The 23,607-nt window shown below is 23.0% G+C and overlaps 7 protein-coding genes across 7 annotated transcripts; 3 read left to right on the top strand and 4 right to left on the bottom strand. All coding sequences in view use genetic code 6, as the record gives it.

The window, feature by feature from the left end:
- Positions 1-754: 754 nt before the first annotated feature.
- On the top strand, positions 755-2,378 carry TTHERM_00136410 (tesmin TSO1-like CXC domain protein; the record flags this gene model as incomplete). Its single annotated transcript, XM_001019722.3, has 2 exons — positions 755-1,053; positions 1,190-2,378. 2 exons carry the CDS (start codon positions 755-757, stop codon positions 2,376-2,378), a joined length of 1,488 nt encoding a protein of 495 aa, XP_001019722.1.
- Positions 2,379-4,172: 1,794 nt separating this feature from the next.
- On the bottom strand, positions 4,173-6,426 carry TTHERM_00136420 (C3HC4 type (RING finger) zinc finger protein; the record flags this gene model as incomplete). The annotated part of the gene is made up of 4 exons (XM_001019723.3): positions 4,173-4,316; positions 4,359-4,492; positions 4,923-5,028; positions 5,179-6,426. The coding sequence occupies 4 exons, from the start codon at positions 6,424-6,426 to the stop codon at positions 4,173-4,175; spliced, it is 1,632 nt and encodes a 543-aa protein (XP_001019723.2).
- Positions 6,427-8,086: 1,660 nt separating this feature from the next.
- TTHERM_00136430 (RNA recognition motif protein) lies at positions 8,087-12,122 on the top strand (the record flags this gene model as incomplete). Its single annotated transcript, XM_001019724.3, has 2 exons — positions 8,087-8,150; positions 8,206-12,122. Exon 2 carries the CDS (start codon positions 8,289-8,291, stop codon positions 12,120-12,122), a length of 3,834 nt encoding a protein of 1,277 aa, XP_001019724.1. The 5' UTR covers positions 8,087-8,150; positions 8,206-8,288.
- A 1,594-nt stretch (positions 12,123-13,716) lies between these two features.
- Positions 13,717-15,665, bottom strand: TTHERM_00136440 (transcription factor apfi protein, putative; the record flags this gene model as incomplete). Its single annotated transcript, XM_001019725.2, has 6 exons — positions 13,717-13,954; positions 14,021-14,121; positions 14,205-14,251; positions 14,578-14,689; positions 14,919-15,269; positions 15,474-15,665. 6 exons carry the CDS (start codon positions 15,663-15,665, stop codon positions 13,717-13,719), a joined length of 1,041 nt encoding a protein of 346 aa, XP_001019725.2.
- Positions 15,666-16,283: 618 nt separating this feature from the next.
- On the bottom strand, positions 16,284-18,317 carry TTHERM_000136439 (hypothetical protein; the record flags this gene model as incomplete). The annotated part of the gene is made up of 12 exons (XM_012798513.1): positions 16,284-16,533; positions 16,591-16,698; positions 16,752-16,859; positions 16,920-17,027; positions 17,087-17,176; positions 17,224-17,328; positions 17,384-17,485; positions 17,538-17,639; positions 17,700-17,801; positions 17,858-18,133; positions 18,188-18,242; positions 18,302-18,317. 12 exons carry the CDS (start codon positions 18,315-18,317, stop codon positions 16,284-16,286), a joined length of 1,422 nt encoding a protein of 473 aa, XP_012653967.1.
- A 408-nt stretch (positions 18,318-18,725) lies between these two features.
- TTHERM_00136450 (bucentaur or craniofacial development protein) lies at positions 18,726-19,668 on the top strand (the record flags this gene model as incomplete). The annotated part of the gene is made up of 2 exons (XM_001019726.3): positions 18,726-19,245; positions 19,304-19,668. 2 exons carry the CDS (start codon positions 18,726-18,728, stop codon positions 19,666-19,668), a joined length of 885 nt encoding a protein of 294 aa, XP_001019726.1.
- A 922-nt stretch (positions 19,669-20,590) lies between these two features.
- TTHERM_00136460 (hypothetical protein) lies at positions 20,591-23,554 on the bottom strand (the record flags this gene model as incomplete). Its single annotated transcript, XM_001019727.2, has 13 exons — positions 20,591-20,628; positions 20,685-20,834; positions 20,889-21,043; positions 21,098-21,267; positions 21,324-21,566; positions 21,623-21,748; positions 21,847-21,940; positions 22,000-22,139; positions 22,195-22,371; positions 22,432-22,566; positions 22,641-22,733; positions 22,821-22,943; positions 23,054-23,554. 13 exons carry the CDS (start codon positions 23,552-23,554, stop codon positions 20,591-20,593), a joined length of 2,145 nt encoding a protein of 714 aa, XP_001019727.2.
- Positions 23,555-23,607: the final 53 nt, after the last annotated feature.

Below are 23,607 nucleotides of genomic sequence, written 5' to 3'. Positions count from 1 at the left end.
TATTATTTTCTACGAATACCATTTTTAATAATAATAAAATTTAACTAAAAGAGATAAATTAAAATTTATTATTCTTTTTCAATTTCAAAAAACACTTTTTAAAAGTGTTAATTATTAACTCTAAGCAATCTGATAAAATTCAATAATATTATCATCTATAAATTGTATATAATAATATTCTAAGATTTGAAATATATATTACAAATACTACTGCCATTAGTTCTTTAAAATACAAATAAACTTTCACTAATAAAAATACTTATAAAATCAAGTTTAAAAATTGAGTGATTAACATTTATTATTAAAGGTAAAAAAAGTAATTTAATAGCTCAATTTCAATTAAAACTATTTGATAGAAAACATGAAAATATGTGCAATAAAACTTCCCTCCCATTTAACAATCAATCAATCAATCATACAAAAAAATAAATATGCAATTGAATTAATCAATATATCGATCAAAAAAACAAGCAAACATACAATATATAGATCTTATAGTTAAGAGATTGATAGAGTAATATTTAATTAATAAAAAAAGAATTAATATTATACCAAATAAAAACTATTAATAACTATAAATCCGATTATAATACATTAAAGCGTGAAAGCGTCCAAGAGAATACAGATTTATTTAATAGTTTTTTTGTTAGAAATTTGGAAGAAGAAAACACTTTTTATCAAAAGTAAATAGGAAAAAGAATAAAGCTTTAACATAAAAATTATTTGAGATTTCCTTTACATTTAAAGCTTTGATATGTCAGCCAACGAGAATTAAGATTAAAAAGCCAAGTAGGAATAAGTACCTTAGGGTGAAGAGAAAGTTAATTCAGATCCTACCAATAATATTAATAATAATAATAATTAGGAAAGTTTAACTATTTCAAAGCTTTTCGCTGACTCTCCTGCGGGTAAAAAAAGTGATTTGTTTCATGGAGGTTAAAGCGGGAATTCAATGGGATTTTACTCTTACGTAAGAGAAAATTTGCATTTAACTCCATAAAATCTAAACAACTCTATCAATACAAATGATATAAAGCTAAATCGTCCTCCTATGTAAATAATTATATTTAACTTAAGGAAAAGTTTGTAGTTAAAATAGAACTAAAAAGTTTTCAAAATAAACCAATTCGATTAAGAAAACCAAATAAAATTAATTTATTTTTAATGTTGTTAATTTATTTTAATAAAGGTTGAGCATTTGGTCTGATAATGACTTCATGAAAAATAAAACTTATAATGTTTTGGATGCTTTATTATAAAGCGTGGGATAAGATTTTTCTGAATTAACAACAAGAAGCGGCATAAATGGTGTGAATTAGTTTCACAATCCTTTAGATTAATTTGGATTAACTAACAGCCTTTTAGTAGATCCATTAGGATAAAACAACAGTGCTAATTTTGATATATTTAATAGGTTCAAAGATTCTACAAATTTATTGAATTCTTCAATTATACAACATGAATATTAAAGATAAATTAAGGAAAAGCTAGAAGAATAATAAAAAATTAATGAAGAAAAACAATTATAGGAAAAACTAAAGCAGGAAAAATTAATTGCATAAAAATAAAATGGATCAAACGAAGGAACTGAATGCTAAAACGGTGAAAATGATAGCGATAATATTAACGATTCAGAATAAAAAGCTAGAGAAGGATGTCGTTGCAAGAATTCAAAGTGTCTAAAACTTTATTGTGAATGCTTCGCAAAAGGAGCTTACTGTCGTGATATTTGTAAATGTTTGTAGTGCAGCAATACAGAAGAATGTGAAAATGAAATAAAGGAAGCGAGAAAGGTGACTCTCACTCGTAATCCAGACGCGTTCACTTCTAAACTTGAAGTGGTTGGAACTATTGTCTAAGATGAAGATATTGAAGCAAATAGAGGTATGTTAGGTTACAAAAAAGGCTGCAAGTGTAAAAGAACCTATTGCAAAAAGAAATATTGTGAATGTTACAATGCTGGAGTAAAATGTTCATATTTGTGTATATGTGAAAATTGTCACAACTAAGAAGATGACCCTAGTAAAGAAAAAGATAATGCCGCCGAATAATAAGTCCATAAAAACCCAAACCACGCTGGAGGAGTAGCAAATACTAACTAAGCTTGCACTTCAAACAACAGTAATAGTACATAAGATGGAAAAGTAACATCTGACTAATCTTTAGAATATAATGTTTAGCAATATTCAACTGCTAAAAAGAAAATAAAAACTAATTAATACGATGAGCCAGACAACTACGAAAATCATCAATTAAGCACAGATGAAAAAATAAACTTCCAGTTCACACCAAATTTTTCTCATAACAATAAAACAATAGATCCAAGTAGTATATAGATAAAAGGAATTTAATATACAGATTATAACTATAATTCATGAATAATAAATAAATAAATAAAAATGAAGCAAATCCACAACTCCAATCACTTCTAATATAAAATAATAATAATTAAATAAACTTATCATTTTCTCTAAAAAATTTATTAACGTCTTTAAAATTATTTAATAAACTCTTAGTTGATGGTACTAAGTTAGCAAGTAAGTAAGTAAGTAAGTAAGTAAGTAAGTAAGTAAGTAAGTAAGTAAGTAAGTAAATAAATCCATAATAAAGGAGCTTTTCTAAATTAAAAAACATATATAAAATATATATTAACTAAAATACATTATATCACACATAAAGTGAAAAAAATAAATAAATAAGTTATAATTTATACATTCTATAAAATAAATATCTTCTTATAAAAATATTTATCTGCTTATAGTTTATCATTAATAATAAAATATTCATTTTTATTTTCTCTAACTCCCCTTCCACTCATGTTTTATAGAACAATAATAATTAAATAAACTTATTATTTTCTCATATAAATTTCATTACATATTTAAAATTATTTAATAAAATCTTAGTAGATGTTATTGCTACAAGAATTTAATTTAAAATAGATTTTTTTAATTAAATAAATGAATAAAAATATTAATAAATCTTAATTAACATTTTTTAAGTAAAACATAAAATAAAATTAGTTACAAATTAAAAAAAATATATTTTTCTGTACTAATGATTGAGCATAAACAAACATATTCCAATTTTAATTATCTTTAGTATTTACTGCTTTAAAATAATACAATTATTATAGAATAAACTAATTATTTTCTAAAAAAAAATTGTTGACATCTTTAAGATTATTTTAATAAGCTCTAAAATAATGTTATCTCTAACTAAATCCATAATAAAATAGTTTTAAAAATTAAAAGTTAATTAGATAAATTATTAAGATAATATAAAAAAAATATAAATTAACTAAAATCATACATTAGAATAAAAAAATAGATAAAAATAAATGCTTATTTATTAATATATTTTTATATTTTTGATTAATCAAAAACAAAAATAACAAAAATTGTTTTTTTTCTATAGTATAAATACATACTATCTAGCTTATTTATTGATTTTATAATATTTTTGTTGTTTCATAGAATGTAAATTATTAAATTATGATATACTTTTTTAAATATTCTAAATCATTTAAAGTTATTTTATACAAATTAGAATAGTTTTTCTATTTTTTAGATTATTTAATATATCATAAATTCTATTAATTTTTACAATCAATCACTTAATATCAATTAAATCATTAAATAAACTATAATTAAACAAATTGATTTTTTTTATATCAACATCCATTCACTTTAATTAAACTTATATAAAATAAATATAAATTTATCAGGTCGATTAATTGGAATATTTAAAACAAAAGTAAAATTATTTATAGAACAATATATAGAAAAGAAAGTAATTAAGTAAGTAAGGAAGTAACTATCTTTTTTTAGTTTTTATAAATATTTCACACTATATATAAAACTAGTTTTATCAGAGGTAATTAATCAATTACGTAATAGATTTAGATTAATATGTTTTTTATTTATTTATTTAAGTTTTATATTATATTAATATATTGTTAGTTATAAAGTGGTATTATAATTAATTAATTAAATGAATGAATGAGTAGTATTTATATAATGTTTTATTTTCTTAATTAATTGCAATTTAATAATTACTAAGACTTTTGATAAAAGGAAATTATATTAGAAAAAATGAAATTAATCATTTAATAATTTTTCCTTTAACCTAGAAATTATCTCTCTCTTCCTTGTCTATTTTACTTATTATTTTCAACTTTCTATGTTAAATGAATCCATAAGTTAATCAAATGTTATATTGACAAGGTATTATATTTGTTTTTTAAGTTTCTAGATTGATTCGAAGCTTTAAACGCATTCGTTATTGTTGCTACTGTTATTACCTAATTATTTTTTCTATAAAAACATAAGAGAGATTATATTATTAAATTAATTTACTTCAAGCTATGCTTATACGCTATTGATGATATTAGTTTGCATAATTTACTAAAATTTTTCTTTGAAGCTATTCATATGCTTAAGGCGATTTATTTCATAATTTTTTGTTTCTTCTTTTTCTTTATATGCTATGCCTATTTTAATTTAAAAGTTAAAAATAAAATTTTTCAACTGCAGCCCAGTAAAAGTAGTTTTTTTAGCTGATCAAAGTTGTTAGAAATAAGCATTTTAACAGATAAATGTTAAAAAATCAATTGCAATTATAAAAGAATTTTTAATCGGATTTAGTCCATCACTTTCATTCACAAAAAAAAAGAGTAATTGAGAGAAAGAAATAACAAAAAAAATTAAAAAATTAATGCTTCTATTCTATTTTTTTTTATGAGTTTCCCTCTTATTAAATTATCATATAAAAGAGAAACAAATTTTAATATTCTTATTATAAATTTCTGATAGTAAGTAGCTCCTTTGTTTATTTGTTTGACTTTGAATTTTACTTTTTATCTTTAAATTAAATTTTCCTTAAATTATTCAGCTACTAAGAAAAAAAATTAAATTAATTACTCTTTATTTCATTCATGTGGAAATTTCTAAAGAGATCTTCCTAGGAGATGTTTTGCTAGCAGACAGGGCAGTTACCGAATTTTTGAACAGAACTTTGAATGCAGCTCTAATAATTTAATTGTTAAAACAAAAATTTAAGTTAAATAGAAATTGAAAAATTAAATCAGTTTTGCATAAAAATAGTTTTTTGTAATATTTTCATGTATTTATTTTTTTAAATTTATGGTGAAAAATAGCAAATTATATTTAAATTTACTTAACAAAAAGAATGACCGCATTTGGATGTGTAACAATTTTCAAATGGCAAGAAGCAGATTGGGCAGTCAAATTCTTTTAGTAAATTCTAAAACTTTTCTTCTATCTAGTCTGCTACATCCTTCTCCGATTTTTATTGAATAAATGGATAGATGATATGTTTTCCATTATGAATTTCGTAATATTCAATAATTTATTTCATAATAGTTTGCTATTTGCTGGAACTAATACTCGCGTCTGATTAAAAAATTCGCTAGATCAATGGTAATAATTGTGCTTCCATGACACATACATCTATGTCTAGCATTTTAGATGATATGTTCCCATCTTTCTTATAAAATTCTGGATTCAAAGTCGCCAATTTCACTATAAAATCATAGTATTTCATAGATTTCCTGATATTGATTTCCCACATAAAGCTTATTACTTCTAATACATCATCTTGTTAATCAAATTTAAGTATTTAACATATAGAAGGTTTCATCAGATATTCAAAAAATGCATCAAATTCCAAGAGGAAAGCTCCTCTGACGAGCTCAGCACGCTCAGAGTTATCAAATCCAATATACCCACTGATACTCAAAAAGATTAGACGTCTAAGAATTCCTTTAGTAACTACGTCACTAAAGTTGGTTAAATCGTATACATTATGCCTAAAAGGGTATTTTTGCATCGTTGCTGGAAAGTTTATTTCATCCATATCAGAAATGATAATCTTAACAGTGTATGGATCTTCATGCGATCTCCTTGCTATAGACAAAGGCTATATTTCTTCAAGTGGCCTTCCTTAGTTTTCCTAAGCATCCCTCTACTCATAAAGGTTATTTTCGCTATTGTTTCTTCTCATAGAACGCACTTCACTATCTACATTAATTTCTACAAAATCCTCACCTCTTTAGTTTTCATACTAATTTTATGAGAACTGGTTTTCAAAAGAACCCTAAATCGAACTTTTATTTTTTTAACGGCGATTCTGATGACAAGGCTAATCTGCTTGTGCATATAAATTTTATTGCACTTAATTTATTCCTTAGTGTTCAGGGTTGATTTTGCTGAGAGCAGCCTATCTTTTTGCAGAATCGTAGAACTAAAATTGTCTGTAAAGGCTTAACAGCTCTTGAGAGTTTAGATGGTCTGCATTCCATAAGTTATTTCTGTATTTATACTTTTTGATATCAAACTCTTCATTCTGTAAGAGCTAAGTCAAATACTGCATGTTAATTTAGTTCTCTACTTCTATTAGTTGCATTTTTTTTAAATCTCTTTTAAAATTTACTTAAAAAAATAGTTGTCTTTTCCTTTGTTTGTTTGTTTTTTTTATTTTAAAATAATATTTTTTGAATGGCTGGATTTTTCAGAACGAGCTAATAAAATATTTTCTTATGTTGTTTTCCTGTCTAAAATTTATATATATTTTAGAAGAGTTTTTAAGATTTATGAAAATTAGTTGTTTGCTTGATTGCCACAGCTTTTTTGAAGCAAGTTTTTAATGGTGTAAAAAGAAAAAGACTTATTTACTTAGTTTAATTTTCCTTTTTATTATTTTTAAGTATTTTTTGTTTGCAAAAATTAAATAGAATTCAATCAAGCAATATTTTATCTTATATCAATAATCTTCTACAAGTCTAATTAGTAATTTAATTTTTTAAAAATTCAAAGTAAGAGATGATTGATTGTCAAATATAAATCCTATTTGTTTGTTTTGTTTCTAATAAAAAAGCAAAGAAGTCTAACTAAGATCAAATATCAAAAAGAAAAAGTAAAAATAATGAAGAATTCGTAAGTAAAATTAAATAGAAGAAAAGATTTATATATAGATAGAATAATATTTTTCAGCAAAATAGCAAATCAAAGAAAGTATCTTGGTTATCAATCATTAATTTTGATAATATTTTGCTAAAATTATATACATAATATTGTAATAAAATTGAATAATAATTATAAAAATAGATTTTATTAATATTATTGTAGTTCTTTTTTAATTTACTTGTCTAGCAACTTCTTTATCAAAATAGATAGTTTCAATAAAATTTTTAATTTTCAAAACTCCTATGTGATCTACTTAAAAATATTGAAACTAAATTTGTTTAAATTCAACTTATGAAATTAAATTCTAAGTAGAATTATTTTACTTTAAATTCTTGCTAGCTTCCTATTTTCAAATTCAGAATCAAATTTTTCTTAACGAATTTTTTTCAACATATTTAACTAATTTTTGCATTTTATATCTATATTTTTTAAAATATATTTGATTATTTCATAAAATTATAAAACCTACTTTATAATTTATTAAATGAAATAATTTTCTTTTTTTTATATCTAAGTTATTTCAATTGAGTAATGCTAGTTTAAGCTTGAATTAATTTTAATATGATTATGGGATGTTAAATAGTTAAAATATAATCTTGCTAATTTAGTATCATAAAATAGATATAGTAATTAAAATAACTATTTTATTTATTCTTTTGTATCTTATGAGGAATATTAATTTAATTAATATTTATTTAATTTGAATATCATAAATGAATTTTTAAAAACAAAAATTAATTTTAAAGTTAATAAAAAGCAATAAAATAATATTTTTATTTTTCATATATTGATAATGTTTTAGAGTATTTTTTGGTTAATATTTAAAAATTAAATATTATCAATTTTTGCAGATAAAAATAATGATGAAAAACCTTTATGATTTTGGAAATGTGTTTACTTGGTGAAAAAGTTGTAATTTACAAAAGAAAGGAATTGAAAATGACTAACATTTAGTGATTGATTGACAATTTCATTTTGTAAATTAGCTTAAAATAAATTCCCTTAGAAAGAAGAATATTTAGAAAAAAAGAATTAAGGAAGTATTCTTTATGGAAAGGTCGGTCTTAAGTGACTATTTATTTGATTTAGATATTATTTGAAAAAAAAAAACACACACAAAAATCAAAAATAGTAAGAAGAAATACGAAATCATTATCAATAACAGTATAAAATCTTAAAAAATTATATTTGTAAAAAACTTAGATTATCTTTTTAAAAGAAAGAAAATAATATAAGTTAGGAAAAAGAAGTGGAGAGCAAAACCAATAAATTATTACTACTATTCAATAATAAAAGAGCAAAATGAGTTAAATACCAGAAAAGGGAGAATACAATTCTATTTTGATTCACAACATACCAGAAAATGTTACGAGAGAGGAGATTTAAAACTCCTTCAAAAAGTTTGGCACTATCAAGAATATATAAAGTTTTAAGCGCAAGAACTACACCATAAGAATAGAATATACAAATTCTGAAGATGCATAAAAAGCTATGAAAGAAATGAACTTTCACACTTTTTAAGGCGAAGAAATCAATATTCAATTCTTTTTAGATAAGGAGAAGAAGGAATAAATTAAGCATAACAATATTGTCATTAAGAATGTTCCTATTAATATCAGCTAAACAGACCTTTTTGAAGCTTTTAGCATGCACGGAGATATTTTTTCTCTTTACCTCAAAAAAGGAGTAGATAAAGCAAATGTAGGAATAGGATATGTTTAATTCTTTAAAAATGCAGATAAAATCAAGATACTTGAATTGTAGGATTCATAAGGAGGCGAGCTAACACTAAATCTGAAAAACGATACCGAAATTAAGCTAAAGCTTGAGGAATTCTATTCAAAGAATGAAGAAGAGGCTATATTGATGTAAAAGTAGTAGCAATAATAGTAGATTTAACTATAACAACAATAATAAATTTCTTAAGGGTAGGTTGAGTAATCTTCAGGAGAACTAAAGATAGAAGCCCAACCTGGAGTTTAAAATTTGACCATTCAGTCAGCACTAATACCATAAATTTAATAGCTTTAGCAAAATTCTTTGCAATAAAGTATAGCAAATTAGGTAAATAATACTCAATAGCTCTAGCAATCTATCATTTAATAAACTCTTTCTCCCCAAGCTTTATAATTACCTAACTAATCTGATAATTCTTAAGCTTCTACTGCTGTTGTTGCGTCAAATATAGAATATGTTGTAATTTTTATTAAAAATTTTATGGAAAAGGAAATTAGCACGTCTGAATCTAATGAGATAAGCTAAGCTTTAAAAAATATAGAAATTAGCATTAAATAAGTTATTGAAAAAGTTTAAAATGAGCTCAAAGGCAGTGCTCCTAAATTAGAATTTTATGTTTAATATAATGCACAGAAAAAAAATTTCTGGAGTCATTTGTTTGGAGTGGGTACAGCTGATGTTTTTCAAAATATATTTGAAATTACTTCTAAACTGCTCAAACAGACTTATCCTTCATGCGAAGTAAGCTTTAAGTAGAAAAAGAAATAGCAAGAACCATCAGCAAAGCATCTTATTTGTTTTGGAGTGAGACCAACTATAACTCATGAAAAAATAAAACAATGGCTCGAAGATCAGATTTTTAGTAGCCTAACTGTTTCATCTATAAGCTTCAATTTAGTCAAAAAGAAAGAAAGTAGCACTTCAACTCAATCTTCAAAAAATTTTGAAAAAGATTCATAAGTGCTCTACATCTTCTTTTTAAATGAATAAGAAGGCATTTAGTTTATGGAAATATGCAAAAAGAACTTAGCTCACACAAACAACATTTTTTATAAGCCAAAGATTTCTTAATACCTAACAGATAAGCAAAGGTAAGATTTGAAAGCTAAAATGAATCAAAATAATTCTAACAATCTAGGCAGTTAAGGCTATTCAAGCAACCATTAAAATTACTAAAATCACCACTACCAATAGGGAAATTCAAACAACCATCACCAAGTATATCACCACAACAACGGCAACAACAACAATCACAATTATAACCACAATCACCACCATCACCATAATTATAATTAAAATAACCACTACAATCCTAATTAGCATCATTATTATACTAATAATAACAATTAAAATTAAACTAGCAATCATAATCATCATCATCATCATCACCACAACAATATAAATAATACTGCTTATCATAATAATAATCCCAGCTATCATAATAAAAACCAGTAGCATTCTTAGCAGGGAAATAGCCATAGCCACAATCACTATTAAGCTGGAAATCATCACTTCCATTAGGCTAATTTTAATTAATCTCATAATAGCAACCATCATAATGGAAATAACAGTCACCACAGCTAGCATTCTTAGCATCCCAATCATTAGTCTGGGTATAATAATTAGAATCAAGCTGGTTAATAGAGCAGGTAAAGAAATAGTAAATCTATGAATTATAGAACTAATTAAGCAGGAAATAACTCAAGTACTAACTATCAAGGAGGTTAGAATTATTTAGGAACTAATGGGTAAAATAATGCTAGTTCAAGTTCAAGCTAATAAAATCAAAGTAACCAAACTAATCAACAGCAAAGAGGTAGCTAAAATATTAGCTCCTCACAATAAAACAATCAATATAATTATGGATAAGGAAATAGTCAAAATAATTAAATGCAGTAAAGAAATACCGCATACGCTTAGCATAGATCATAGATTAATAATTAAAATAACTCATAATAAAGTGTTCACTAAGGTACAAAGAATATACCAAGCAACTACACATAGCACCACTAAAAGAATTAAGGCATGCAAAATGAAAATACTAGAAATAATAGAACTAGAAATTAGAACAATCAGCATAGCATGAACAGTAATCATCACAGCCACATTGCAAATAGTCAATAAGGAAATAACAATTAAAATAATTATCATAACAATAGTTAATCATATGCTTCATCTGGAAATTCTTTCTTACCTAATTATGCTAATAACCATTAACGTATTGATTAATATTCTTAGAGTGCTAATATTCATAATAGCAATAACAATCGTAGGTCACAAAACAATAATGTGAATAGCAGTAATTTGAGCTCTGGAAATAATAACAATTTTGATAATAATAATAACAAACAAAATTTCACAAATAGCAAAAGTGAGACTAATAACAGCTACACTAGCACTTCAAGTTAAGGAACTGCCTAAATATATGTTTAGAAAAATTAATAAAATTCTAATAATAGCAATGGCAATAAGCACTTCAATGGCTCTAGCAGTGGATTAAATAATTCTTATAGTAGTTTTACATCTCCTCCTTAAGGAAACAGAGTAAATAACGCTAATAACACTCAAGGAGGTACTTTGAATACATTTGATACATTCCCTAGTAATCATATTACTTAAAATACCAACTCATTTGGAAATATTGGAAGAGGTACTAATAGTAGTAATTTCCATAACACAAATTCATCTACAAACTAAACAGTAGCATAATAATAAAATTACTCAAATAATACTAATAATTAGTAATACTTTTAAGCCAATAGCAATAAGAACTAAAATTATTTTAGTCCTCTAGGCGTGAACAGCTAATCTCAATAATAGAATTAAGTTGGATAAGCTAATGGAAGCATCTAAAATAAATCTACCAATTACTTGGTAAATATTTCTTCAAACAACCTGATTGTAAATCCCAATAACTCAACTGCCAACACGACAGCTACAGCATCTCCAACTACTGCTTCGTCATAAAATGTAGTAAATTCAATGTCTAGTAATGCATTTACATCATCTCTGAGTAGCTATATAATAGCTTTGAGCAACGCAAATACTCAGCAAGTATAGCAAAATGTAATTGAAAACCTTAGAAATGAAGTTCTAAATAACAAAGTAGAATTTAAGGCTCTTTAGGATAAAGATTTAAAAAATAAAACTATTTCATATATAATTAAATAAATGATTATCAATTTATCAAGCGCTGAAGAAAAGGTAGGCTAATTACTCCAAATCAAAGAAAGTGATAAAATCAAAGCAAAAGTAGAACATTTTATTTCAATTAATGAGTAAATATGCCAGCTTTTCACAAATTGTGTATTTAGCACTGACGAGATTCTGCAAATAATCGAAGATTAAAATTAACTTGTTCAAAAATGTGAATATTTCACAAAGCTAAAAACATCTTGATTGATTTATTACAACATTTAAAAATAAATAATATTTAAACACCCTAAATTTAGAGTTTAACTATCTATCTATCTTTTTATCAACTCATATTTTTAATAATTCTAATAAAAGCTATTTAGCTCAATTAATTTTTTTAAATTCTTGTCCTACCATAACAATTAGCATACTCGTAAGTTAACACATCGACCAAATGATTTATTGATTAATCAATTTAAATGAATTGAATTGAAGTTTTAAGAATTAAATAAATAAATAAATCTTTATTTAAATCATAAATTAATTTTTTGTTTCAAATTTAATTTTATTTATAATTTAAATTTAAAATCCTACAGAATCCCTCTTTAAAGTTTATATGTATGTCTTCTATACTATAATTAATTTGCATTTATTAGTTAATCAATTGCATTCTTTTTTAGTTTATTTATTCATTTATAACTTTTTATACAAATAATAATGATTCAAATCATATTTTCAAATGCTACAAACAAGCCTCATTTAATTTATTATTTGTAATAAATTTTGAATGTATTAAATTGAAGTTTTAAGAAATGCATAAATATCTTTTTTTAAATCATAAATTAGCTTCTTGTTTAATTTTTAATATTATATAATTTAATTTTAATATCCTACAGAATCCCTCATTAAAGTATATATGTATATCTACTGTAATTAATTTACTTTTATTAATCAATTACTTCATTTTTTAGTTTATTTATTCATTTTTCATAACTTTTATATCACTTAGTAATAATCCAAATCATTTTTTCAAATATTTCAAAACTCAATTTTTTGTAATAAATTATTTTAAAAACCCTTATTTAAAAAAATAATAAATCAAAAGAAAGTATCTAGCAATAATATTAGTTATATTTCAAGTAAAACTAAAACTAAATTAATTAATTCAAATAAAATGAAAAACTAATTAAACTATTAATTCAAAAGATTGAAATGAATTTTCTACTTGATTAAATAATTAATACACTTTTTATCTATTTTTAAAATAAAAATTTTTAAAAATTATTTAAGAAAGTTTTTTCTTTCTTTTTAATTTTAAGTAATACAATTTATTGAAAATAAATATTAAACAATTTCTGACTTTGTTTTGTTGTAATTTACAAATTAATCCGTTTTAATTGTTTAAAATGGCAATATAATTATATAAATTAAATATGCTTTTTAAACGTTTTATATATCTATCTATATACATTTCAAACTATCTATTATTTATTTTATTTGACTTTATCTTGGAGTGTTTAAATTTTTGAAGCATATATTTTTTGGAAATTAACATAATAATATTGTATTTTTGGTAAAATTTTTATTGAAGAATTAGTTTAATATAATAAATTTGAGGGAGAATGAATCAAAATAGATGAAATTATTAAATATAACAAAAACAATGATATTTGAGTGAGTAAGAATGAGAAATTTTTTTAATTAAGTAAGATGTTTTATTGATGTCAATCATAAGTTATGGATTTGAAATATTAAAACTAGGTAGGCAACATGTAATTCTTATCTAGTAAGTACTTAGTTGACTATTAAGTTCTTATTCAAAAACAATACTCTCTAACAGTTATTTAAATGAATTAAATCAATATTTTCTTGTCCAAGGTTTTTTATTAGTTGGTTCCTTAAATTCTCTATCAATGATAGTAGCTTCAACATTAGGATTTTCTTCAAAGTATTTTTTAGCTTCATCGTATCTTTTGTATTATTATTGATATGCTTTGAAACTATCAGGGAAATGGAATAAATCCTATTCATAAGGATCATAATTCTTCTTCCAGAATTCACTTTCAAGAGGTGGTAATTGTTCTCTCATAAATACTCTGTTTTAGGATAAGATATGATTAGCATTTAATATATAGAGTAAAACTATGCAATAAATAAATAACCTTTATTCAATGTATTCTTCTTCTTCACCTTCCATGGGGAAACCTAAGTCTCTCATCTTTTGTAAAGCCAAAGATTCATGATCGTATTCAGCTTCAGCTGTCTTTAATTTTAAATAAATATCATCAGACACTTAAAAAAAGGTTACATTGAATTTAATAATATCCATAAAATTTAAGTTTTTACAATTCTATCAAAGTCATTGAGGACTTCTCTAAAGCTCTTTTCAGTTTCTATTTTTTAAAAATGAAGAGATTAGTAATTTTGTTTAATCTTAATTAATTTGTTTTCAAGAATAAGATATAAATTTATAAATGATATTTATTTTCACTGATTGATATTGATTATTGACTATCTAGAAATCAATATTCAAACACAAAGATTTAATATTCTATGTAATATCAGGCATTTAATATTTATATGGATTTAAGCAACTAACTAATATCTATTTATTTATTGTCTTTGAGTAAGTTATAAATATCATCTATAAATTTAATGAATCTAGCTTTGTGCTATTTATATTGTATTTTAAATAAATTATAATTTTATTTGTAGCTACCTTCAGCATGAATACGAGCTAATTGGACACATTCTTGGTGATGCTCTTACAAAACTTATCTTTCTTCAGGAGTAATATCTCTTAAGTATTGAGCAGGAGAACCAGCCCAAATCTTTTATTTATTATAAAAAATATTAATTTAATGCAACTTCAAATCTGCTTTTTGTCAATTAATTCTTTCACTTTATGTATGCCCTTATTACTATTTTTAAAATTCTATTATGTTTACATACATCTAAAAATCATTTGAAAATCTTTTTGGCTATTTTTGATTTGGATGATGTTAGTTAAAGTTATCTTAATATGTCAAACAGCTAAAGTAATTTTAATATTTATTTTACTTGGTTAGAAGGAACTTGGGTGTTTTCAGGAACAACTGAACCAGCAGCAACAACGGCGTTAGAAGCGAGATTGCAACCGGTAGAGACAGTGGAACCCATACCAACGAAAGAATTATCATTAATCTTAGAAGATTGGATATAAGAGTTAGGTCCAATAAATACATTGTCTCCAATTTGAGTTTTTTAATTTTATTTGCCTGATTAAATGTTAACTAAATCTTAAATAACAGTTTATTTGCCAATTTCAATAGGTCCTAATTCACCTCTAAGAGTGGCGCCATACCATATTGAAGAACCTTCCTTTGTAATAACATCACCAATAACTACGCTATTTGGTGCAATAAATTCGCTCTAATTTTATCAAAAAATATGTGAATTAACAAGTTTTTTAGTCTTACTTGTTTGAGATTTTATATATAAAATTTCTTTTTATGATTAAAGCTTTTTAATGAAAAATTATTTTTGTTTTTTAAATAATTTTTCTTTAAAGGCTTTCATCTTTCTTTGCTGCTAATTGCTATATGGAATTGCTAATTTTTATAAATAATAGCATACATCATTAATAGAAGGAATCTTGTTAGTAACTCTAATATTTCTCAAAGAAGGCACTAAACGATCATCAGAAGTATAAGGTTATTATATATTGAGACCAGTTTGGGCAAGGCTCTTACCAATTCTACGGTATAAGGGCCCTAAAAAGGTCATTGAAATCTTTTCATAAGCATCAAATAATCTAAGTCTTAACATCTCTATTGATATTTATTTATTTGCTTTATTTCCCTTCTTTTATCTTTATCTTTTAATGCAAATATGTTAATATTATTTATTTATTAAATTTCTTTTGTTTTATTTAAGTGGATTCTTTTCAGATATTCACACCCAATCTCTTTTTAATATTTTCTCTTTATTTCAATTTTATTTTACTAATTTACTACTATTTTTTCTTTCACATTCTAAATATATAAGGCATTACAAATATTATTTAATTAACTAACATTCATCATTACCTTTGACATAAATCAATTAAAACCTAAATACTCATTTTTTTCAATTGATATTTCAAATAGAATTATAGTGCTAATAAAAAAAGACACATTCATTTGTTCATTCATTCATAAATTGAAATTAGATTTTTAAATTAAAAAAATCATTCAATTCAATAAAAAAGATTTTATATTTTATATCTTTAAATAAAAACTAGAAAAATCTATAAACTAAAATTTAATTGTGGAATTTTAATCTCTTTTCATTTACTCAAAATTTTAATTTTCTATTTTTTTAAATTAATCGTAAAATATTTTTAGAATAAAAAATAAGACATTTACTTTGATTTATTTATTAACATAAAATAAGCATAAATGAGTTTCATTTTATAACTTTAATTAAATCCCATAAAATTTCTTTACGATAGGCTTATAATTTGTCTTAGATTATGCTATATTAAAGCACAATTTTTTATTTATAAATTTAACAATTTTTAACTTCTTTCATAAAGCTTTCGAGAACACAATCTCCTTTGAATTCAATTAATATTATCATTTTATTCGAAAAAAGCTATATTAAATTTTGAATTATATCCTTGTAAATTTCGCTCTCTTTATCAAACATCTTCCATCTGTTTAATAAAAAATAAATCAAATTCATTTTCTTTTCAAAAAAAATAGTAAATTACTTTGAAATATTGAAGATAAATAATTTTAGATTTATAGCCTCATTTTATTTCAATATTTATAATAAGCTAAATACTTTTTTAGTAGTCTCTACATTCTGAATCTTAGAACTTATTTATTATTTTAATCAACAATTAATTTTAAAATAAGTTTAAATTATTACTCGCTGAGATTAATTTGAAAACTTTCTATGCATTTTATATTTTATTCTAAAACTTCTCTAATACTATTTAGCAAGTAATTCATTCCCTTGTCTGTGACTTGAGTCCAACTATTTTTTAGATAATTAATTAGGTTTATGTAAAATTATTAATTAATCAGTCAAATCTACTTTGAACCAATAAGAGAAAAATTCTTTAAATTGTTTGAATTTTTTCTAGCAAATTTTGATATCTACTATGATAAAAATATTATATCCTCATCCTTTAACTGTTACCAACTAGATTAAATTCATAAATTAAGCAAAATTATTTCTTTTATTTTAAAATGTTTACTTACTAATCCATATTAAGCTTAAAAGAACTTGTTTTAACCTCTGCAAAAGAATTAAAAAGTCTTTCAAATCCATTTCTTTAAACTTTAGAAATGCTTAAAACAAATAAAAAATTTTATGATATTCTAAAAACCAAATTTACTGCTAGAGATTAATACAAATTTCATCTTTTAATGTTTAACTTAGATTCAGTTTATCTAAAGTCTTCCCTATAAAATTTAGTCCAGTTTCTTAAATGTGCCACCACCTTTATATTAGAAAATGAGTTATTAAAATGTTTTTTATTGATAATTTAAAAATACCATGAAAAATTAAGTCTTAAAGTTTTAATTGGACAATTTAAGCTAATATTTATCAAAGAATCACCAAGTTAGATGATGTCCAACTCAGTACATTTATCCCAACTAATAAATTAAACTATTTTTAATATTTATTCTTTAAACTAAATAATAATACCTTGAAAAATCTAAATCCAAATAAAATATATTTTTTTTTCTTTGAAGATCATTCAAAATAGATGTAATTTTTTATATGAGAGTCACAGGAGCACTGTTCCAGCTTTAATTTTTATTTAAAATAAATAAAATTAATTTTTAAACATTTTTATAAAATGATTACCCTGATAAATTTAATGTAAATTATTTAAGTTAGCAAACTTTTAATATATCTCTGACTTTTTCAGTTAGATCACTTACTTATTCTTCTCCGCACATATTCCATCTTTTTGTTTAAAGGAATAATTAATTGCAAAAGCTTAATTTGACATCATTTTTTACTTTTCAAACTATAATTTTAAGTTTTCTAAGCTTTGAGCATCAGATAAATAATTTAAAATACTTGAAACAACATTCATACTCTTTTTCTAGTTTAATTGGCTTACACAAGGTTAATTTTTACTAAAAATACAAATTCTGTTATCCATAGTTTCTTTTTGAATTGTAAATAAAATATTTTACATATTACAATCAAAGACAAGCTCTTTTAAGTCTTTTTAATTGTTAAAAAGGTGCTTTAAATAGTCAATTTTGTCTTAAAGAATCACCATTTCTGATCTATATTAAAAAAAAAATAATTGATTAACCCTTCATAAAAATGAAGAATTTTACAATCTAATGAGTATTTGATCAAATTTATATTATTTTTAACTTCCTTAAACCTAATCTAATAAAAATTATTAATTTTTTTACAAACACAAGAGCCTAATTTTATATATAGTTTACTTGACTAATTCTACATTTTATCTTTTTTTTACTGCTAAATTAAAACTAATTGATAGAAGTTAATTTCAATATACAATTTAATTAATAACTTTGTAAAGATACGAACAAACTAGCTATTCAAATATTGATTGATACATAAATAAAATTAATGTAATAAAATAAATATATTCTAAATGAGGTTAAATAACGTTAAATTTTTAAATAAAATTATTATACTTTTATTTTAAATATATTATAAATATTAAATGGTTTTCACTTAAAATTTCTGGCGCGACTATTTATTAATAAACAAAAAAATAAATAATCTAAAAATACTATTTAAAAAGAATTTATAAAATATTAACAAATATATTTATTAATTAATTAAAAATTATTGGTTAAAGATACTATTTGATATTAATAAAGAAGTATATATAGAGAACAGATGTCAGAGGGTCTATTAAAAATTAACTTATAAGACTTAGAGGAGGAAGAAGAAGATGAAGATTATGTTCCTCAAGCAAGCGAAATTGAAGAATACAAGAGAGAAAAGAAAGAACTCAAAGATTTAAAAAAAAAAAAGAATTAAGAGGAGCTGCATCAAGAGATACTATAATCATGGATTGAATTAAAGAAGGAAGTTAGAGAAAAAGAAATGAATTAAATAAATGAAATTAGGAAATAAACATAGATGCTGTTAAAAGATAAGGATCTTTTACTATAAATAGCCCAAAAAGCACTTCGCTTAAACGAAGATGATAAATAAAGAAAAGTAATATTCGCTGGTTAAGAGTTTATAGTAGATTCTAGTGGTGAAATAGTAGGCAGAGCAGATGAGTAGGCTTATTTAAAAGAATTTTAGCTTTTTGAAAGCAAGGAAATCAATTAAATGAAATTTGAAGAATCCAAAAATGTCAAAGAAGAAATCATCGAAAGCAAAAAGGAAGAACCATAAGAAATAATTAGTAATAATTATAAATTTAATGCAAGAAATAGCATATAAAATGTATTTTTTAAAATCAGTTGAAGAAAATAATAAAGAAGAAGTGTAAGAAGTCTAAGAAGTCTAAGAAGAAAAAGTAGAAAAAGTAGAAAAAGTTGAAGTAGTATAAGAAGTAATTTAATAGCTTGGTTAAGAAGAAAAACATAGATTAGATATGAAAAATAGATTTTAATACTTATAAAAAGTTATGGATAAAATAAATAGTAAATCAAAGAGCATAACATCAATACACAAATCAAAACTTGATTGGAAGTCTTTCACTAAAAAAGAAAAGTTGGAAAAGAAATTCGAACAAAATAGAAAAGCAGGCTATCTAGATAAATAAAATTTCATTGCAAAAGCCACCGAAAAGCAAAAATAAATTTAAAAGTCAACTAGAAGGTGACCCAGGTATATATATATATATATAATTTTTAGACAAACCATAAATAAATAAATAGAATATATCTATCTAGATTAAAAACGAATAAACAAACAATATTCCTACCTACCTATTTAGATATCTATCTATTTACCTACCTACCAATATAAATAAATAACATTTAAATTCATTATAAAAATGTATTAATCAAATTTTTAAAATTAATTTATATAATATGTATTTTCTTATAAAAAAATATTCTAAAATAAAAAATCATTGTAAAAGAAAAAAGTATTGTGGAAAAAATATGAACTAAAATATAATCAAGATCATCTACTTAAATTCCATAAAATCATTGGTAAGATTAAGTGAAACAAACCAAGCAATATTTAACTCTTTCAAAAATACTTAAACTCAAAAAATGGATAAATTCACTTTACAATTTAATTTTAATTAATAACAAAGTTAATTAATACCTAAAGAAAACTTATTTCAATAACTCAATACAGAATAATTAATTTATTCTACTATTAATTATTTTTAAATTATAAAATTTTCAAACTTTTTTTTTGGTGGCTATTTATTAATTATGAAAGATTTTAACAAAAACAAAAAATGTATTTTTGCTTCATTAACTGACCAATCTAAAATATCTAAAATCATTTCGTATCAAATAATTTCACATTGGCAAAGATTATTTTAAAAATTTTAATTAGTTAAAATGTATTTTGTAAAAATTTTTAGAAATTATTGTTGATGAAAATATTATTTTATCATTTTATAAATGATTCATATTTAGCAAATTTAAATATTTAATTAATTAATTAATTATCTTCAAAAGAAAAACATCATTTTATTAATATATTAATGTAAAATTATTTTAAATATATCAAAACTTTATTTATAAAATTAGTTTTAGAAAAAAAAAATATAGCAAATATTTTAATCAAACTTCATAATGTTCTTCATGTTAATTATTATGCTCTTTTGATTAAATTAAATTGATTAATATTTATTCCAACTAAAAACAATAAACATACCACTTTAGTTTTTTGATAAGTTATTAGATCTATGTCTTTATCCTTACTGGCTAGTATGTAAATTCCTAGTAGGGGAATGGGAGCTTTGAAGCTCTCTAGTTGGTCTATCAAAATCTACCATAGATCTAGACATAATTTACTCTTCAGAATCTTTAATTTAAAGTAAAATTGATTGATTAAGACATGCTATTATAAAAAAATTACCTAATGGAATGTTATATTTTTTAGATATCTTTTCAACATTTATTTCCTTTCCTGTTTGGAATAATTTATTTAAATCACGCTTTAAAGTTTATTTAGCTACTTCTGTTTATCTTAAAATAGTTTCTTTTTCATAAAGAGCATCTTTTTATTCTTACCTTTTAATAATTAAAATCAATTTAAATCAATTAAAACTGAAAATTTAAATTTACTCTCTTTGTCTTCTCCTATCCTCAAATTATTATAATCTTTCATTAATTATCGCTTTCTTATTTTCTTATTAATTTTAAATTCTTTAAATATTTTCTTATGCATTTAAAAGCTTCATGAGTTTTAGATTAGACTATGTTTAAAAGAACCACTTCTTCTAATTTTATAGGTTCTATGATATTTTACAATAATATTATACACTAGCTAACTAAATATATAATAATTTACATTTGCTTTTTCTGTTGCTGCTCTTTCTTTTAGCAAATACTTTTCATGTCTTTTTGTTAACTCAGTTTAAACTAATAATTATTTCTTATTAAGAATTTCTTCCTCTTTTATTCTCTTTTCCATTAACTTTTCTTAGATGATCCTCTCTCTTATTATATCTCTTTCGTGCTTTCTTTATTCTTCCCTATCTAACTAACTCATAAACTCTTAATTTGAAGAACTCATTGTCATTGCTTTTAAATTCTTTTAGAAAACATTAACTAACTTGTTAAAAACCCAAAAGATAGATAATATTATACATTCGCACTCTTTATCCTTGAGTCCTTGTGTAGGTTTTCATTTATTTTATTGACTATCTAAGTTTATCTAATTTGTTCAATCATTTTTTATCTTTCTTCTAAAATTCTTTACTTTTATTCTTATTGCTATACATATTATTACAAATAATAAATAAATAAATAAAAAAGTAAATGATAATAAACATTTTTTAAATTTTGAAAAACTTTATTTGCTAACTTATTACCATTCTTTTCTTTTCCAGTCTTTAGAAATTATCTTGATTTTGTTTATTATACTTTTCAATAGCTCTTTCTCCTTTTTCGTCTCTTTTTTAACCTCTTATAATTAGATTATATAACATATAAAATATTTTAAATATTAGTTTAGTGTTAATTACACTCTTTAAATGTATTATTAGAATAGCTGCTATCTCTGCTAAAATTTTTCTTCCTTCTCTAAATACTTTTTCTCGACCTGGTACCTTTTTTGCTCATCCTTTTAAGCAATAGTAGAGAGAGCTATTTATGATTTGACCACCTGTTAATAAACATAATTTAAATATTTGATTTAAAGAAATACTTATTTTTTTTACCTTTCTATCTGATTCGTCTTTCCTAAACCTTTAAATCATTGATTTTAAAGCCTAAAGGTTATGATTGGAGGCTTCTTGCTTTTTTTAATATTCTTATTCTTTTTAAATCCTCATTTAAGCGTCTTATTATCTTAACTTCTCAAGATTTTATTTTTTAACCAATTAATTTTCTTCAAACTGATTTAAAAATAAAATATTTTAGTTTAAATTGTCTAATACTGTATATAATATTTATACTTCAATCCTTCTTCTTTATCTGATAACTTCTTTTTGTTGAGATATTAAAAGCAGACGCTGATCTTTTTTATTAGACTCCTCAAGCAATTTATAAGTTCTCATTTCGTTTCCAATCATATTCTCTATCTCCCTTCTCTTGATAAAGTAGAAGCAAATATTATAAAGAGTTAAAATATAACAGTTTTCAAATTAAATTAAATTATGTTTACTTAAAGATATTTTGTTTTTTAAAGTTTTGCATTTACAACTTGACTAACCATACTTTGATTCTCAGTAGGATGGTAAAATGATCTTTGCTGAGACTGTATTTTAATAAATGTTTAACATTATAAATACCGCTTTAATTCGATAAACATTTTAAATTGTTTTCAAAATTAAATACTAATTACATCAAAATTAGTTTCAGACTTATACTAACTTTGCATGATACTATTATTCTTAAGCATTATAGACTATTGCAAAATTTTTTTATCATCTCTTGTTAGATTATCATTAATGATATTTTCTCTAGCCTTTTTGATAAATATAAAAGAGAAATTAAAAATAGAATATTAAAAACACCATTAATGTATTAATATCTTAAAATCAAATATGTTTTTTAATTATCAAATGAAGTTTGTACTTTTATCACTTCTTGAACTTTTTCTAATCTTCTCTTTTCTTAATTTTCAGATAACATTTTGAGTCCTTGTTCGTTTAAGTTTGATTTATTTTTTAGCGTTTTATACATCTCTTCAGGAGTCTTTTTAATTAGCATTTTTGGATTTATTCCTGTTATTTAACATGCCATTAATGATCTAGGAGAGTTTAATATAGGCTCTCTATGGTTTTCAGGATTAAAATTTAGAATTGAAATCAAATTTTCTTCATTTTCTTATTAGCTTGCTTCGTTATGCATTTAGCTGTTTTATTACTCCTATTAACTATTATCATACTGTCCCTAATTATTTTCACTACCTTAATTCATTTGGTTATCTTCAAAACCAATATTTTATCCTTCATGCACTTTATCATCCTATTCGTTGTTTTGAATTTCATGATTTTATGATTATATCATTTCATTATTTTCATGTTCTTTATTAATTTAGTTCTCTTAATGCTACTCTTCAACCTAACTAGACATTCTACGATAATATTTAAGATATTTTGATCAACTTGAGAGTAAGTATAAATAGC

The sequence above is a fragment of the Tetrahymena thermophila genome (assembly GCF_000189635.1).
Source record: "Tetrahymena thermophila SB210 genomic scaffold scf_8254582, whole genome shotgun sequence".
NCBI classification, from domain to species: Eukaryota; Ciliophora; class Oligohymenophorea; order Hymenostomatida; family Tetrahymenidae; genus Tetrahymena; species Tetrahymena thermophila.
The sequence above is the reverse complement of the archived record's forward strand: the minus strand, read 5'-3'. Positions and strand labels throughout refer to the sequence as shown.